The 18,392-nt window shown below is 33.7% G+C and overlaps 1 protein-coding gene across 1 annotated transcript in view; it reads right to left on the bottom strand.

Moving 5' to 3' along the window:
- LOC118751971 (protein single-minded) overlaps positions 1-18,392 on the bottom strand; it is a 155,002-nt gene that overhangs the window by 46,903 nt on the left and 89,707 nt on the right. The window contains exon 3 of the mRNA XM_036486802.1: positions 2,511-2,572. Coding sequence (XP_036342695.1) covers positions 2,511-2,572 — 62 coding nt within the window. The remainder of the gene's footprint in view (positions 1-2,510; positions 2,573-18,392) is intronic.

The raw sequence follows: 18,392 nt of genomic DNA, 5'->3' as shown, positions 1-18,392 counted from the left end.
ATGTATGAACACATGTGCGACGTCAAGTGCACATGAAATGCGTTTGTTTTTTCTAACTACTAGACATGGCTATTTTCATTCCATGATCGCCTATTTTGTGCGATGCATGTTGCACAGCAAACTGCTTGGGGTTCTTAGCTAACGAGAGGTCATTCAAGGGTTAAAGCCTTCGTTTGCTTACAGCTGGCGCATTGAACTTGCAATGTTGTTACTGAATACGCAAGCAACGCGAACTTGAAATCAAAATTGGAACATTTTCAAAGGGAGCAGAAAAGATAGGAAGTTATACTGGTGAAAAGCACAGAAAAATAGGAATTTTCGTAAATAAAGACAGGTTGTTAAAAAGCTTATTATTTGCAAAATTCTGATAATTGATATAATTTATTTTTATTTGCAACAAAGTAGAATGTTGCATGATGAAATGAATAATCAAAATTTTTGTAAAATGGGAAATTATTAATTGATAAACTTTTGAAAAAAAAATTACGCGATATGTAACGGGTGATTTTTTAAGAGCTTGATAACTTTTTTTTTAAAAAAAACGCATAAAATTTGCAAAATCTCATCGGTTCTTTATTTGAAACGTTAGATTGGTCCATGACATTTACTTTTTGAAGATAATTTCATTTAAATGTTGACCGCGGCTGCGTCTTAGGTGGTCCATTCGGAAAGTCCAATTTTGGGCAACTTTTTCGAGCATTTCGGCCGGAATAGCCCGAATTTCTTCGGAAATGTTGTCTTCCAAAGCTGGAATAGTTGCTGGCTTATTTCTGTAGACTTTAGACTTGACGTAGCCCCACAAAAAATAGTCTAAAGGCGTCAAATCGCATGATCTTGGTGGCCAACTTACCGGTCCATTTCTTGAGATGAATTGTTCTCCGAAGTTTTCCCTCAAAATGGCCATAGAATCGCGAGCTGTGTGGCATGTAGCGCCATCTTGTTGAAACCACATGTCAACCAAGTTCAGTTCTTCCATTTTTGGCAACAAAAAGTTTGTTAGCATCGAACGATAGCGATCGCCATTCACCGTAACGTTGCGTCCAACAGCATCTTTGAAAAAATACGGTCCAATGATTCCACCAGCGTACAAACCACACCAAACAGTGCATTTTTCGGGATGCATGGGCAGTTCTTGAACGGCTTCTGGTTGCTCTTCACTCCAAATGCGGCAATTTTGCTTATTTACGAAGCCATTCAACCAGAAATGAGCCTCATCGCTGAACAAAATTTGTCGATAAAAAAGCGGATTTTCTGCCAACTTTTCTAGGGCCCATTCACTGAAAATTCGACGTTGTGGCAGATCGTTCGGCTTCAGTTCTTGCACGAGCTGTATTTTATACGGTTTTACACCAAGATCTTTGCGTAAAATCTTCCATGTGGTCGAATAACACAAACCCAATTGCTGCGAACGGCGACGAATCGACATTTCACGGTCTTCAGCAACACTCTCAGAAACAGACGCAATATTCTCTTCTGTACGCACTGTACGCATTCGTGTGGTTGGTTTAATGTCCAATAAAGTAAACTGAGTGCGAAACTTGGTCACAATCGCATTAATTGTTTGCTCACTTGGTCGATTATGTAGACCATAAATCGGACGTAAAGCGCGAAACACATTTCGAACCGAACACTGATTTTGGTAATAAAATTCAATGATTTGCAAGCGTTGCTCGTTAGTAAGTCTATTCATGATGAAATTTCAAAGCATACTGAGCATCTTTCTCTTTGACACCATGTCTGAAATCCCACGTGATCTGTCAAATACTAATGCATGAAAATCCTAACCTCAAAAAAATCACCCGTTACATACTTATTATTTCGGCAAATCGGGTAAGTTAAGGAAATTTATATGATCGCTTGGAAGTGAAAACATTTATGTCAACCTAAAGATATGACATCAATTTTTGATAATTTTTAACTCAATAACAAATTTTTTTAAGAGCTAAAAAAACGAGACAATGCTTTTTGCAATTAATAACTGGACATCAATTTTGGTAAAAACATAAATTTTTTATTAGGACTTAATTTTTTGGTAATTCAAAATCTAGGCACATTTTATTGTTAGTTAAAAAGCCCAACATAATTTTATGGTTGTTTAAAAACTGGACATAATTTTTTATCCAAAAAATTTTTTGCAGTTTTAAAACTGTAAAAACATTTTTTTTGTTATTTTGAAGGTGAATATATTTTAGGAGTATTGAAAAACAGGACATAAATTGTGCATTTTTCTTTTGTAATTTCTTAAGTTATAATATTTTTTTTGTAATAAAACAAATGGGCCTACTTATTTTTTTGTTTTTCCATAAAAAATTGAACAGAATTTATAGATTAGATATTTATAAAATTACAGGCATGCATTTTAAAACCGAATAAAATTTTTTAGTGATTTCCAAACCCTACACAATTTTTTGTAATTAAAAAACTGGACATAGTTTTTTAGTAAGTACAATGCTAAATATAATCCTTATGTTATTCGACATTAAAACGCTGGAAATAAATTGTATACTCACCTTGGAAAAGCCTATATTTGGTGTTGGCGCATGATGTATTGAAATATCATGCCGTTTGAAAACTAAAAAAAAAAGAGAAAATAAAAATACAAATGTGAGTACGAATAATTGCATATGTATGTACGAGTATAAGCAAAAAATGTTTTAAATTTTTCAAATGTTTAAAAAATCGAAAGCTTTAAGTTACTTAAGATCTTATAAAAATTTTAATGAAGTTTTAGGAAAACCAGCTACAATTTGCTATTGAAATAAAATATTCTTAAAACTTGTGTACTTCTTCACAGCGAGCTTTCTACAAAAAAAACTAAATACCTTTTCAGTAGAATGGAAAGTAGAATGCTTTCCTTCATACCTCGAAAACTGAGTAATTGATTCATACGATATAAACATAACCCCCGACCTGAGGGCATTACTAGCCACTTTTGTGTCCATGGCTTAGCATAAAAGAAGCTGGGACTATGTATGTATATGCCTCGTAATATTATGAACAAAGATACCTTAGACATATTTCTCATTTCAATAGAATCACTTCTGATAATCGTAACTGACATTCAGAAAGAACAATGCTTAATAAATAAAAACAAAAAATGAAATAAATCTACTAATAGCCAATTATATGGTTGTCAAGCGCCATGCTATGAAATAGTGATAAGTATAATTACATTTTGTCACCACCTAAGCTTTCAGTGAAAAAAAAATATTATAAAAAATTAAATAAATAAAAAACGCTAAACATGTGTAAATTTTATGCATGATTGCAAACAAAAAATGCCAGAAATACATTGCACTTTATTTAACAAAACACAAGCACTAGAACCACGGTAACGCTGATAGTAACAATAATAGTATGTACCTATGTATAAGTGTTTAACATTGTAACAATAAATAAAGTTCAAAAATGAATGAATATGAAAGCGTTTTGTCAATAATTTATTGCTTATGAACAGATGTTTGACAAAAATAAAAACTTTTTGTTTGCTCTTTGCGGTGCTGTAAGCACGCCATATGTATGTATGTATGAATGTATGTATGAATGTATGTATGTATGCATGTAAATGACAAGCGGCGCCATTGACATGGTGACTGTGGCGGTCAGCCATTGCTGCTGGGTAAAAAAAACAGCGCTAAACGTACGCTCAAGTCGACAGCTTGAAGCTATGTATGTCCAAATGTGTGTATGTATTTAATATAAAGGCAATAAATAAATAAAAGCTAATGAAACTAAAATGTTGCTCAAATATATCTTGTAGATACATATATCTAACGACAAATAAATAAAAAGGAGCAAAAAATATTGAATAAACTATTTTGACTACAACAGCATCCGTTTGAGCAGCAGCAGGGTGCTTGTTAGAATTGTAGTTAGAATATGTACATATGGATATATATTTATATGCACATCTGTGTAAATTATAAGAAGTAATAGAGTTTTACACAAAAAGTATTTTAGCTCAGAAGTTGATTTTGTTTAACCCATAAAAAAATTTTATAACAATCTGTCTCTATTTAAGTACATACGTATGTATGTATTTAAGTAAATAAATAATTTTTATTCTCATTTCCTTGTGATAACAGTTAGAAAACAGGTGTAGTTTTTTTTATCAGACATTAATTAGAATGAAAATCGAATTGAATTACAAAATAAAAGCCGCGTTAAAAAAATATCTACGAAAGTGCTAAGATTTTTATAAAAGACTTAAGACACAAACCTTTCCAAAAGTTATTACGAACGGTTAATTGTACATAAAGTAAATAAAATCGACTCAGATTCGCATATTTCAGCTTGTAAATAGTACCATACGAATCTAATCATAACTCATTGCATTTTTGTCGTTTAAAAGCTGATACAGCTTTCCGTTGCTTCGTCTTCGGTACTCGCCGGCACAAATGCGTAAAGGGTCGTATCACTTTCATAGATTCGTTCTCTCGATCCTCATTCTTTGCTCCATTTATCAAGATGGTCATGATTAGAGACTTAAAAAATTTCTTTGTCCTTCGTCGAGAAAGAACTTTATTTGCAAATTGTAACCTCAGTGCAATGTAGAACTTGTTAGCGAGACTGATGCTTCATTGGATCCCAAGGCAAACATTGTTACCGCTCATAATGCTGGTGCATGGTTAGGGACGTGCTCCCAACATTATTTAAGAGTATTCTGCAATATACCACGAGTTCAACGTTCTTTTTTTTACAGGATCTCACTCTCGATGAAAACCAATATTTCCTTAGTGTTGGTTATTGTTGTTTGTTGGCTCTTCGAGGTGGTTGCTGTTTTTCTTGTACCCTGCATGACTTTATGCCCCAAGACGCAAATCAGTTGTATTGAATTGAGCTCACTTCTCTACACATTCCCATACCATGTATGATTTAATTTCACATGAAGACTTAGCCTTTAGTGTAGCCTGATTGTCGTTGTAAATGACAATGTGCTGCTTTTGCAGATTATCAGCCTTATAAAAGCTGATGATGTAAGGCTCTGCTTGGAATAAGCTAGTGTATTTCGACTCTTGCTTCTTCGTGTTTGTCGGTTTTCGAACCATCTGTGTATCACCTTTGGACGGAGGAACGTAGGGGGTTTCAAGAATTGTCTGCTGCCAGGTTGCTTCGTAACGCGATGCTATCTAGAAAATTGTCTCTTAACCACGTCACTTCGGTTGAACTGGGTGAAGGCAACCTTTGCCTTGATTACCCTATACAAGGCGCTTGAGACCACTTTGCCCTTATCTGTGTCCTCTCTAACGAAGTTTAAGAGCATCAAGGGTTCGGTGATATACATATGTATAGTATGCATACGTACCAGCAAAACTAAGAAATAAGTCCTAACGTCTTAGGCAAATAGCATGTTTTAGACCTTCTACTTCCTTATCCGAGGTGTGAAGACTTGAAGAAAGTCATTTATTAGCAGCAGCATATTGAAAATCACAAATTGCTGATAAAATACACACAGCAAAGTGCGCACGTACCCCCCGTTGCGAGAATTACAACTGCAAATGCCGCTAAAATGTCCTCACCCATTGAAGTCAATACAGTTTTTTACATCACCACTGTTTGTGGCAAGTGCGGCAAAAGTAACGAGCTTGTGATGCCTTAACGGAGACAAATAATCAAAGTAAATTTAGAGCAGAAACCTTGCGCGTTTCCGCTGTTTAACTATTTAAGCTGCTTTGTTTAGCCACTTGCAAATATCCACAGGCTGGCTGTAGCACTTTTGTTGACTTTTCGCTGTTTTGCGATTTTTCTGGCTCACTTGTTGAACAAATAGATACGTTGTTACGTACATACGTAAATACTTACGTATGTGACTTTCACGCACATTTGGCCGACTAGCTGGCGTATCGCGCAATTATTGCAACACAAAGCGGTGCAAAAGAGCTAAGCTCCAAAAAGTCCCTGCTAGAATCGCACAACATGTGTTAGTGGCAAGTGCAACAACAAGGGCAAATATTTGCAAAAATACTAAATAAATACAAAGAAAATTAACTAAGCGCGCTTGCGTGCCACTTTTGGTTTATTTATTTTTTTTTGCAATTTACCAAGCCAGCTGTTGATCATCTAAGTAAGTAAGTAAGTAAGTATGTATGTATGTATGTATGTGCTTGCAAATCTATGGCAGAGTTCGCATCGGTTACAGCAATTTTCGCTTGTAAACACAAATTTTCGCAGCCATATTAAATTTTCCCAGCTGTGCTGCGGCGGCCACCGCCAATATTTGCGCTTCCTTGTGCAGCCAGCCAGCCAAGAGCAGCCGAACGACTGGGTTGCCTTTTGCGTGGTGGGCCTCTAGTTGCTCCCTCGCGTTTGCTTCTTTCCCGCTGCAATGCACACAATTACAATTGGAGTGACCAGCAGTGTTTGGCAAATATTAGCAACTGTTGCTGTTGCTGCGATCGCCGCTGTTCGTTGATTTTCATCTGCGTCCATCGCCCTCACACCTTTCTTTCGCCAAAGTGCTCGTATAGCACGTCGCGCATTTGTTTTTCGTGTACTTCATACAGCTCATTGCGATTTTTGTTTATTTGCAGGGTTAACGTTCTGTGGTGCTTTGGCGCGCTTTGGTTTAGCCGCAGCCGACAATCGTTTGGTGAATGACTCCCCCCACCAGCTGCTTGAGAGTTTTACAATATTTACTTTTTGCTAGTTTTTTTAGCACTCTAAATCATGATTTGTTTGCGTGTACATATGTAAAGGTACATTAGAGAGGATCAGTTTTACTTCGATAAATGTTAAATTAAAAAATAAAACCGCTGAAGTTTCTGAACTGATGTATTGATTGGTCTTTCTAATTTTTTTCCTATCACTATTTGACCTTGATTAACATATAGAACATATTTTGAAAATTGCTGCCACTTTAATAATTAATAATTAATAATTTAAATGAAATAGTATAACCGGGTAGATGCCAAACAAAAGCGGTTCTAAAGCGTTTTATTTTCAAGATATTTTCAATGGAGTTGCCACCTGTCTTAATGTGAATTAAAATGAAAATAAAGTACAACAACAATGTGGGTGTCAAAGGAAAGATGTTCAAAAACAATGTATTTCAAAACTATTGAAGAGAGTTGCCACCTGTTCAAAGACTTAAAATCAATTTAATTAATAAATTAAAAGAAATTTAATAATTTAAAGAAATTTATAAATTTGGATATCAAACGAGATAAGCTTAATTAAAAAAATAAATGTAATGGAGCTGCCACCTGTTTAATTAAGAGGTTAAATGGAATATATTACTGTGAGTATGAAGCGCAAGAACCTCTCGAAACGAAACCTGTATATATTCCAAAAATATTTTTTGCGAGGGTTTCCACCTGTTTAGGAATTTTTTTGAAAAGGGTTGTCACATGTTAAAAAGTGTATTTAAAATTATTCAGTTACTTTAATTAAATATTACAAAATTTTGTCAAGTAAAACAAAAAATGAAGAAGACTTTATTTTGAAAATGTTTGTAAAAGTGGCTGGCACCTGTTTAAAGATCTAATAAAATTTAATCCGTTACTTTAATGAAATATTATTATGTGGATGTCAAACGAAGTAGGCTGAAAAAAGCTTTACTATGAAGATAGTTTTGAAGAGGGTGTCACCTTTTTAAAAAACCAAATGACCTGCAGATCAGTCAGTATTTGCGTCTGTCAAATGGCAACAGCATTTTCGAAGTGGAACATTATATTACATAAAAGGCACCAAGTCCTAGCAGGGTTCCAGATGGAAAAAATCACTGTCAGCTGAGCCACCGTTCAGTGGTCATATGTAACAGGGAAATGGAATAGAGAATTACGGAATTTAGAAACTTTACCAAAACGAAATGATTTTTGAGTCAAAAATATTGAGTTTGTTGCGGCTGGAGAACTCAATCACTTTTCTCAATTAACTATGAATTTACAGTACAAAAACACAAAGTTAAATATCCAGTGTGCGTTAAAGTGAGTAATACCCAATATTTTCATTTTATTTTCCGTAAAACTTGACCCACCCTAAAGTGGAAGGTGTGTGTGATGTTTGTATTCATTTTTTTCCCCTCTTGCTCAATTTGCTATTATTTATTTGTGCGATCTTCTTACTCGACTGCAGGTAATTACGAAAATTGTTTTTCAAATTAGTGTGCAGTTTATAACTTAGAGATATTAGTTTGAGCGCTTGTGTGTACATGTATGTATGTACGTATTTAGAAGACCATGTGCCCTTTAGATCTTACAATTCTTCTAACAGACATTTATTCTTACGTAGGAATGAACATTTGTAGATTTCTTTAGGATAGCAGAGCTTTTACACTTACGAGTACTGCAATATGCTTTTGTACACAATCTTACATAAGTACATATGTATGTATGACTACGTATATATGTAGTTACAAACATTATTCTATAAATTATCAAATGAGCAAAGGATTTTATGTCCATACATACATATAGACAACTAATATTTTGTAAGTGAAAATGTTAGAAATTGGTTTCTTGTGAGCTTAGTTCGCAGTGGTAGTACATATCTATATACATATATGTATATACATACATAATATATCTTTTTATAGGTGAGCAACATGTGTGCTCCGTATAAGATATTCGACTATATTTGATTGTGGGATTATGTGTGCATTTGGTCTTTTGCAGCGTAATTGGCTTAAATTAGCAAAATTCTCATAAGTTTGGCCATTCACTATTCCAATTTTTAATGGGAACTCTGACCATAGATAGAAATTAGTAATGCAAAACAAAAAAAGCGTTAACAGAAATTTCGGCTTTCGGCAACAACAAACATCATTCGAATGACATTTTACATGCAAGTTGTGATTGCTCAAGCAACTACTTTCTGAAATATCTCAATTTGGCAGCCGTTTTGGTTTATTTCCTTATGAATATATTGTTGAACAAATATTTCCTTGCTGAATTTTGTTTTTTTTTTGTATAATAGAAATCTTAAATCTTCTCTCCCATATTTATCTTTTGTGACCTCCTGAGAGCTAGCTGACAAATTAGTTACATTTTTTGAGACTTGAGACAGCTTACCGAATAGTCTCAAGATCGATGTTCACCACGAAAAGTGACAATTCATGACTAGAGGCAGCTTACTGAATACCTGGGTTAGCCCCCAGTCGAGGGCTAAATTTTTTGTGAAAATGCTTACTAAAATTATGTTTAAAATTTTCTGAATTTTTCTCTACATTTTCCAAATTTGAAATTTTGATTTATAAGACTTTTGTTGTACAATGAGCTATATTTTTGTAAAAAGTTTACAAAAAATATTCAATGAAAATTGTTTTGATTATGGTAAAAAAAAATCCATCAATCGATATCAAAAGTACTCAAAAGTTCTCGAAAAAATCAACAGCACCCGATTTTTAAAAGTATCGATACTGAGTACTCCAAAGTACTCAATACTCGCGAAGGAAAGTGCTCAGAACTCAAAAGAAGTTCTCAGTACTCAAATATACTCTGTACCAAACATCACTCTGATACATGTTCTCAGGATCGATTCAAAATACTCAGTGTTAAGTATCGAACAAATTCTTAAAAGTACCGAGTTCTATTAAAATTTACCGGTATTCAGGAGTGAGTACTCAGTACTCACAAAATAACGCGAACCTTAATAGTATCCAAACACTACTTTTAACATTAAAATTTTAACCGACTGCAAGAAAGCTATGACGATGTGGAATAAACTCCTTATTGGGAAAAGTAAGCTCAGGACCCCAAAATGGTTCTTCCACTGTGTCATTAATTTATCAAAAGTTGGAAATTATTATTAAAGCTGAAAATGTCGAAATGTAAGGCAGCTTTAATATTATGCTAAGCGCATTGTTGCATGCAACTAGTTTGCACAGATAAAGCGCGTGAAATTTATGCTAAATCAAGTCAGGTTTTAGCTGTTACAGATAAGCAGGTATGCAACTAATTCTCTAAGTTGTTTACATACATATCTTACAAAGTATTGCAAATCGTTTTTATTTTAAATATTTAGCACCAAAACGAATTGTATCGAATGATTTGTAGGCAATGTAGACATATAAATTTACTAGTAACTATGTACCTGGTATTTTTATGCGACTTCTCGCATAACCCAATCTACCAGCGCTTAGCAAAGCAATAATCAAATCACTCATTGCAAGCGTCACAATTTTACTACATTTTCTGTGATTTATTTATAGTCAGATTGCAGCATTTTCTCTCAACTGCCAGGTGTTTTTGTTTTGGGTGCGCCCAAGTATGCCACTTAGACTTTAACATTGAAAACTAACAAATTTCCAATTCAAATATTTTCAGCACAAAAAATAAATAAAATTGTTTAAATTTACTTTAATAATAGGCGGCAGCAGCGAAATTTACATTGACAGCAGCACTTAATTAAGGCCTTGCTGCGATTTCGTCGCAATGTCACACAAGCAAACAGATGCTGGAAAATTATAGGTTTCCCTCCGATTGCTGCTGTCAGCAGCATTGATTGTTATTTTGCATTATTTATATGTTTATTTTATTTTTATTTTTGTAGTTTGTATAATAAATCCTCTTCTTTTTAATCGCTTTGATGTGCTGGCAAAAAATTATGCATGCAATTGGAAAATTTTGCAAATCAATTTCAGATAACCCTGCGATTTGCCTACCTTCAATAGAAGTGAGTGTTGGCCTTTTTGCATTTGTTTGTATGTAGTATGTGTGCAATAAATGATGAGCTAAATGATGCACTCAGACATTGCAATTAGCTGGGTGTAATTTTACTTAGCTGTGGATCAGCTGCGTCACTTTGCCAAGCCTTAGGTAAGCATGTGAAACTAAAAAACAAGTAAGTGCTCCTCGGCCACACTGAAGAGTGAAACTTAGGTTACATCTCTATTTTGTCGAATTTACATACATTAGTTCAAAATTGTTATACGATTAAAGTAATATTTTATCTTTTTCCGATCCCTTGTTCTTTTAATGTAAAGTGTTTAAATCCAACTTCGTCTTCATCTTTACTTTATCAATAAATATATCGGTTACAAAATTGGTAAATCGATAAAAAGATCGATTCTTTAATCGATAATAACATCAATAAAAATATCGATGGAAATATCGACGAAAATATCAATAACAAAAGCGATAAAAATATAAATATATAGCAAAATCGATAAAAATATCGTTAACAGCACAGATTATTATATCGATAACAGTATCGATAAATATATTGATTTCAATATCGTTAACATTATCGATAAATATGTTCATAAATATAACAATAACAATATCGATAGCAATATCAATAAAAATATCGATTATTATATCGGTAGAAATACCTATAAACATATCGATAATAATATCGGTTATTATGTCGATAACAGTATTAATAAGTATATCGAAAAAAATATCGATAAGAAGATCAATAAATATATCGAAAAAGATATCGATAAGAAAGATCAATAAATATAACGAAAATTGCAAAATAGGTCCAAAAATCCCCAACATCTCGAAATAGTTCCCAAATTGAATTCAGATTAAATTTCGATACGTGTTACTTCAGCATGCTTGTTGGCGTAATCAAAGAGGCTGCCGTCTAATGTATTTCTCAAACATCCACTCCAGTTTATGAAGGAAGTCAGTATGGTTCGCTGTCAGCATTGTTGCTATCTTCATTTTGATAGCCTCTTTCAATAATAAAGACTACACAACTTTAGTAATTTGACCAAAACTCAGACAAGCCTTAAAGATTTGTATATTTGTCTTCTAAAGATGTAAGAAAGAACCGTATAACTTTTCAGACGCCACTTATCTTTTATGCACCAGTTTAGTGTGGTAGCTCTGTACACCGTGTGGTATGCCTCTAGAAACTTTGGGATGTAAGATTCATCAAAATTTTTAAGGGAGCCTTGACTGACTTTTTGGTCTAATTGAATTTACTTATAACTGCTGAATCGTATTGAATTCGTTAGTACGATATATGTACAGTCCGCGATAAAACGATACTGCTACCCGATTCTGATTTTTTTTTTTTAATTTTTGTACAAAGTGTGCATTTAGATTTACATGATTTTTGTTAGACAACGGGCTATACTTTTATAAAAAATTAATTAAATTTTCAACTAAAGCCTAATTTGGAAACAAATCAAATGAAAGACATATCACGCGACAGAATCAATGTTGGTGTCGAGTTCGTCGCATAAGTCTTCTGTTTATCTGCAAGTCCATAGAAATATGCAGCTGATAAGTATGCAAGCTGCTAGGTATTTTATAAAATTTCTAAAAATAGTTGCTATATGTAAATTCAAATGAAAAATAAATAAAACGCACTATGTTGCTCGGCGTACTCTAACAATTATGCATTCACCACATTATCGCTCATCAGCATATTTAATGTTAGTCAGCTTGCTATTGAAGCACAAACTCACAAATTATTTTAAATTAATTTAAATACCAAATTATTATACTCGTAAAGTGTCACTGTTATCGAAACTAGTTCTTACCTGTTAAGTTACTGCTAATGTTTGACTTGTTTTATAAGTTGCTAAGTACACTTCCTGTTGCCCCAAGTGGCTGCGCGCACGCGACTTAAAACGCAAATAATCAATATACCAACGAACGCTGTCATCACATGCCACAGCGGCATTATTATAATTGTTTTTTTTGTAATCATTCACACATCCACGAGTTTTTAGTTACATATTTACATAGCAAAGTTTGACAAGTCAGTTAAGCCTCACAACAAAGACAGCGTATTTCTCCTAAGATTTGTTTTATTTATTAGTATAGCAGATGTCATTTTGCCATTGACGTCTTTATCCAAACCAAAGAGTTGGCAATTGCTAGGCAATTGTAGCAGTTCTCTGATATAATATTTACATGCATACATTTATATAGATGTGCATTAGGGTGGTTCAAAAATTCGTGTGGTGGAGGAGGACGTAAAGTCAGAATTTGTATGCTCTCACCCCCTATTTGTGTATTTTTAAATCAAAAAATATTTAGAGGTCGCCCAAAGCGATCAAAATTTTCCATGTATTTTTTTCGTGGAAATGGAATAGAATTTTTGAAAATCAATATTTTTCGATCGGAAAACTCGGTTTCTCTTCAAAAGATTCCCAATAATAATATCCAATTATTTAATTAACCATTTTTTTCCTAGTAACTATATTTTATAGGACCGGAAAAACCATTAGCAAATGCCAGAAAATGTGATGGAGGATAAATAAAAAATCTTTAGTATAAGTTTAATAAACAAATGGGTATTGTTACTGGAAGTCTCCTGAAGAGAATCAGAGTTTTCCGATCGAAAAATATTGATTTTAAAGAATTCTATATCATTTTTACGAAAAGTGGTTTTTTACCCATATAAAATACATATGTACATGGAAAACTTTCAGCGCTTTGAGCGACTTGTAAATATTTTTTTTATTTCAAAATAAAAAATAGGAGTATATTTTTTGCTTTATAGAACAATTCTACGGGGGGTGAGAGCATTAAAATTCCGACTATACTTATTTTTTTTGAACCACCCTAATATGCCTACATAGTTTTTTTTTTAGTCGATTTATTTGAAGCGTGTTCGGTTAATTTTCAAATTCATCTACGTCATTTGCATTTCTCAAAGTATGTAAAGAGTGAAGTGAACAGGAAAGTTTGTTATTCAAATTTGAGTTCAAAGTAAAACTAAAAGTAGGGCGGTTAAAAAAAATGATAGTAATGCACTGGTTTAGAAGTTTTAAAAAATATACATACATACATGAAACTGTTTCAAGAAAATGAAACTCGCACGAAATAGCTACGAAGAATCTCATTTGGTAATTAAAACTTCATTCTCAGTGATCACTTGCGCCTTACATCTACTAGATTAATAATATAAAGCCCAGATTACCAACTAGGAGTTTGGTATTTCTTCATCCAGCTCATAGAAAGATTGATTTTACTGAGGTGATATCGCAGAGATCAATGTTCTGTCAAGTACCCAGTGGAGTTCTAAGGTCGTACCTGTCTAAATTTATGAGCTACTTGTGATGGACAGATAAATCGCTAAGCTTTTGTTTGCCCTTGATATTGCCTCCAGTGCCTTTGGAACTTTTTTCGCATCCACTTGCTTAGTTAGTTTCGACGCGTATAAATCCTCAAACGCTTTTATTTGCATCAGTATTTATTTGCTTTTCTTTAAGTAATGAACACAATTTATTTTCCTTTGACTGTTCGATACAGTCATCATTTTAATTGACGACATTTGTAAAGTAGATATGATTAGAATATGAATATGGTAAAAATCGTGAACCGCTATATTCTTAAAGAAAGAGCCGCATTTTGGCTATATTCACTGACCGTAGAAATCAGCGCATGTAATGGTCCTTGCTTCCTTACATTTGTGCGCTTTTTTGAAGTCTCAAGTTTATGGTAATATTTATAGGCCACAGATTCTGAAAATTCTTACGGGAGAATACGATCCAGCTGGTAGGAAAGGTGGAATCCTGCAGGATTTCAAGAAGAGAAACGCTAGGTTTCTAGATACTGTGTCGGGGTACTTACATGAAATTGCTTACTGGCATTGCATGCCTTCATTTAAATTGGACTTTGCTTTTGATAAGATATGCAGGAGATACAGAACGAATGTGAACACTATGGAGCATATCAGCTGTGAGTTTCTAGCTCTTTATAGGCTGCGGTTTGGTTTTCTACAGAATCAAGAAATAGCCCAACAAGAGGCAAAAAAAGAATGGTTACCGTTCGCTAAAAATATGTCTATTCTTTTCAATGTCTTGCCAGGTCCAGGGGGTAACGATTTTTACCAAATTTCGGAACCGCTGTCAATGTTAGGCGCAACTGATAAAACCGGGCACCTAAATGCAGGCTATGCACTGCACGATATGCGAAACTTTTTTTACATGCACTTCTCAATTGTCACGTAGTAAATATTTTTTAGGTTATAATTTGATGGCACTCCTCTGCACAATGCTTCCGGAGTTTTCCCCGGACTAGCGTGACTTACAACCATGCAGAGGTGGTAGTTGCTGGTTACTTTTACACTACTTTTTGGTCCGATAAATATTTTTTTATATAAATAAATGAAAAGATATGTACATGTAGCAACCTTTGTAAAAAAATTAAAACCAAACAAACTATACAGATCTGATGACGTGGTGTTAAAATTTAACGCCAGCATCTCTGAAGTCGATTAAGAAGTTTTAGTTCAAAAATCAGAGGAATTTCTTTACATTCATTCTGAAAAATGTGCTTATGGGAGCTTTTCTGCCGTTCTTGTGAAGCTAAAGGCCTTCAGTGCTTGATGCAATAATTTTTCCTTTTTTATGAAATTGCCAAGATTTCGATGCCTTCCGATTCAGCTTCCCATGCTCCAGCAGAAAAGGAAAATGTACACGAATACAGTACAAATTTAACTTTATGTTGCTCTTCCTTTTACTTCTTTTTCTTTGAAGATTGAACTTGTCGCATGCTTAAAATAACACAGCTATTTCAAAGGGAAGGTCTTATTCGAAAAGCCCTACCAGAAGGCATTTGAATAATTGAAAGCGCCCTTCCTTTTGACGACATGGTTTAAGGTGGTGTTCTGCATCCATGTGGTATCAAAATGGACACCACATTGGACTTGCGTGAGCTTACCTTATTTTAAGTTCAGCAGCTACTTTTCAGTCTAACCTAACGTGCTTATGAGCATCGGTTATTCGACTTCGTAAGAACTATTTTTTAGTATTTTTTAACACTCTCTTGAATTTCTTCTTGATTTTCTTTCCAAATATTCTCTTTTCGACATTTTTTGCGATCTGTTTCCATTTATCACGTTTCTCTATTCCATTCTGTTTTTATTTTATTTCATTCATTTAAATTCCAATTCAATTTTATTTATTTATTCATCTATTCGCAATCTGCTCTACACACCTACACCGCCAAGTTATGCAAGTTGGAAATTAGTTCTTACGTTTTTACACCCGCAATACGAATCGGGCGAATGCGGCTCTTCTTTTATGTTTTTGTTTTTGTTGTTGTTGTTGTGCGATTTGTTTGGCGCGTGTACTGTCGTTTGTCTATATACATACTTGCATACGTATATACATTGTAATTACCGCGAATTTTCGATTATTAACGGTGCAGTGCACTTGAGCAAGCGATTTATTGTGGTTTTGCCTAAGCTAAGCTCCGAGTATTATAAACATTTTTGTTTTATTTATTTTTTTATTTGTTGTACAACATTCGTTTTCGCAAATTCATTGCATAATCATTGTAGTTCAAGGTGGTGCACTTGAATTCTGAAATTGTATGTGATAAGGTGTGGTTGAAATACATACATACATACGTTGAAGGACTCTTTGTTATAGCCATGTTAAATAACATAGCAGCAAACTTACAGTGGTATGTTAAATCCTATGCTGATTGCAGTAAAATGTTATCATTCTGTTCATTTCTTAGCAGTTGCAATTTAATATACCACTGCTGGTGTGCAAACACCCTAACATTTACGTATGCTCCTATCTAATTTGCTTCGATTTTCCAATGTAAACCAATCGTACTTTGTTTGCATCTCACAGTTCAAATAAATTATAATCTATTGTTTTATTCTTAGAAGTTGTTAACTGCCTTGGTGATTTACAAATGCATTTAGTATTTATGTTAAATAAACTTATTCACACCACATTTATAATACACTTTTTCAAAAGTGCATTTTATAGTTTAACTTTCATTGATAAATCGATTTTATTGGTATGACACATTTAATAAACCTTAAGGCGATAATTGTTGGTGCAGGTACTAAATAAACGCAATACATACAAACATTTTCGCATTTACGAGTTTCTGCTTATTTGTAAATGCAATCGCTTAGCTATCAACAGAAGGGTTTTTAATCAACAGCTGTTACCTAACTTTTATTTATAATATCCGGTTTATTTGAATATTTTCCCAAGTGCAGTGAATTAAATCAATTTAGAACAGTTATGAGCTTCCACTAAAATCACAAATAGAAAAAGATAAAATTCAACGAATGAGTACGAATATACCTTAGATTCATACATATATGATATATAAGTGTGCATACAGGGTGTCCTATACCACGATGTTTTCACTACACTAACTTTTGTTTGAAATTTTTTTCTCGGAAGTGCCTTTTTCAATCGCTAAATGACCATCGAAATGGACTTCTTAAATTAGTGGAAATGTTTTAAATTGAAAACGAAAAAATATGTTTCCGACATAAGTTACTTATTTTTATCCAACATAGTCCGAATCTGTAGTAAAAACATGTATGTCGATACCGGAAGTCGGTAGTACCAACAAAAGATAGAGCACCCTCGATTTGCTAAATAATATTTTAGCGTTATTCAATATAAAAAACATTTACCTCCATTTTAGAGAGAGTGGGCGGGTGGGTGGTCCAGGACACCCTGTATATATATTAGGATAGTCCTTAAATGTAGGAAGCAAATTTTCACATCAGATTGCCTAAGCTTGAACGCTTAAAATTAATTTTAGTTTTCATGTAATACCCAAAATCGATACTACCATAGGCGAAGATATCACATGAAATTTTTGGTCCTCATTGAAGTCGGTTAAGGCGTGTCGCACAGGGGTCAAAGTTCATATTACACTGTGAAGAGGGTATAGACTCTTTGACTTAACAAAACTCTAAATTTCCAGGGGCATTAACTGCCCTCTAAAATTGGCAAGATCGCTTCTATGAGTAGTTATTAGAATGTGGGTAGAGTAAAAATAGAGCAAAAAATGTATCAGAAAATATTTAATAATTCCTTTGTATATATATATCGTCGTTTAAAGTACAAAACCGCGTATCGTAATTCTGCAAAACCGCGTAACTGGCATTAGCTGGCAAAAATTCGATTTCCTCACACAAGCTCTTTGCTCAATACTTATCCATTCGTCCTGAAATATACTAGCCAGAAATGCGATTGCTTTATAAAAAGAGAACCAATTTGAAAAATGAGTGTTTTTACGCTCTAGAAAATAATTTCTACAAGTTCAATTACGCGGTTTTGCATTTCTGCTGATACGCGGTTTTGCATTTTGTTGAAACGCGGTTTTGCACTTTAAACGACGATATATATATATATTTTAATAATAGTTTTTGTTTTGCACTATTTTCACTACTTGCGGGAAACCGCATTTCCAGTAGAGACAATTTTCTTGTTCCTTTTTCAAAAGTTGTTTATAGTTACGGTAGGAAATCTGAGATTTAAAGGAAATTCATGAAAAGTTGTAAGTAGTTTGGAAAAAATTTTCGAAATACCTTCGCTTTCATTAGGAAACATATTATTTATGTACTTAGATATTTTAGGCTCTTTGCATCGGATAGCTTCTCTCAATAGAATATATATATACACACTCTGTATGCTGTGGCAAATGCTTTCTATGAAAAGGTGTCCCAATTTCAAAAGAAATTTGTCCTTAAAAAATTTACGTCAGCATTTTTTTTTTTTT

This window comes from Rhagoletis pomonella, unplaced genomic scaffold (assembly GCF_013731165.1).
Source record: "Rhagoletis pomonella isolate Grant_MI unplaced genomic scaffold, Rhpom_1.0 Rhpom_scaffold_00001, whole genome shotgun sequence".
Lineage (NCBI taxonomy): Eukaryota > Metazoa > Arthropoda > Insecta > Diptera > Tephritidae > Rhagoletis > Rhagoletis pomonella.
This window is presented reverse-complemented; position numbering and strand designations above follow the sequence as displayed.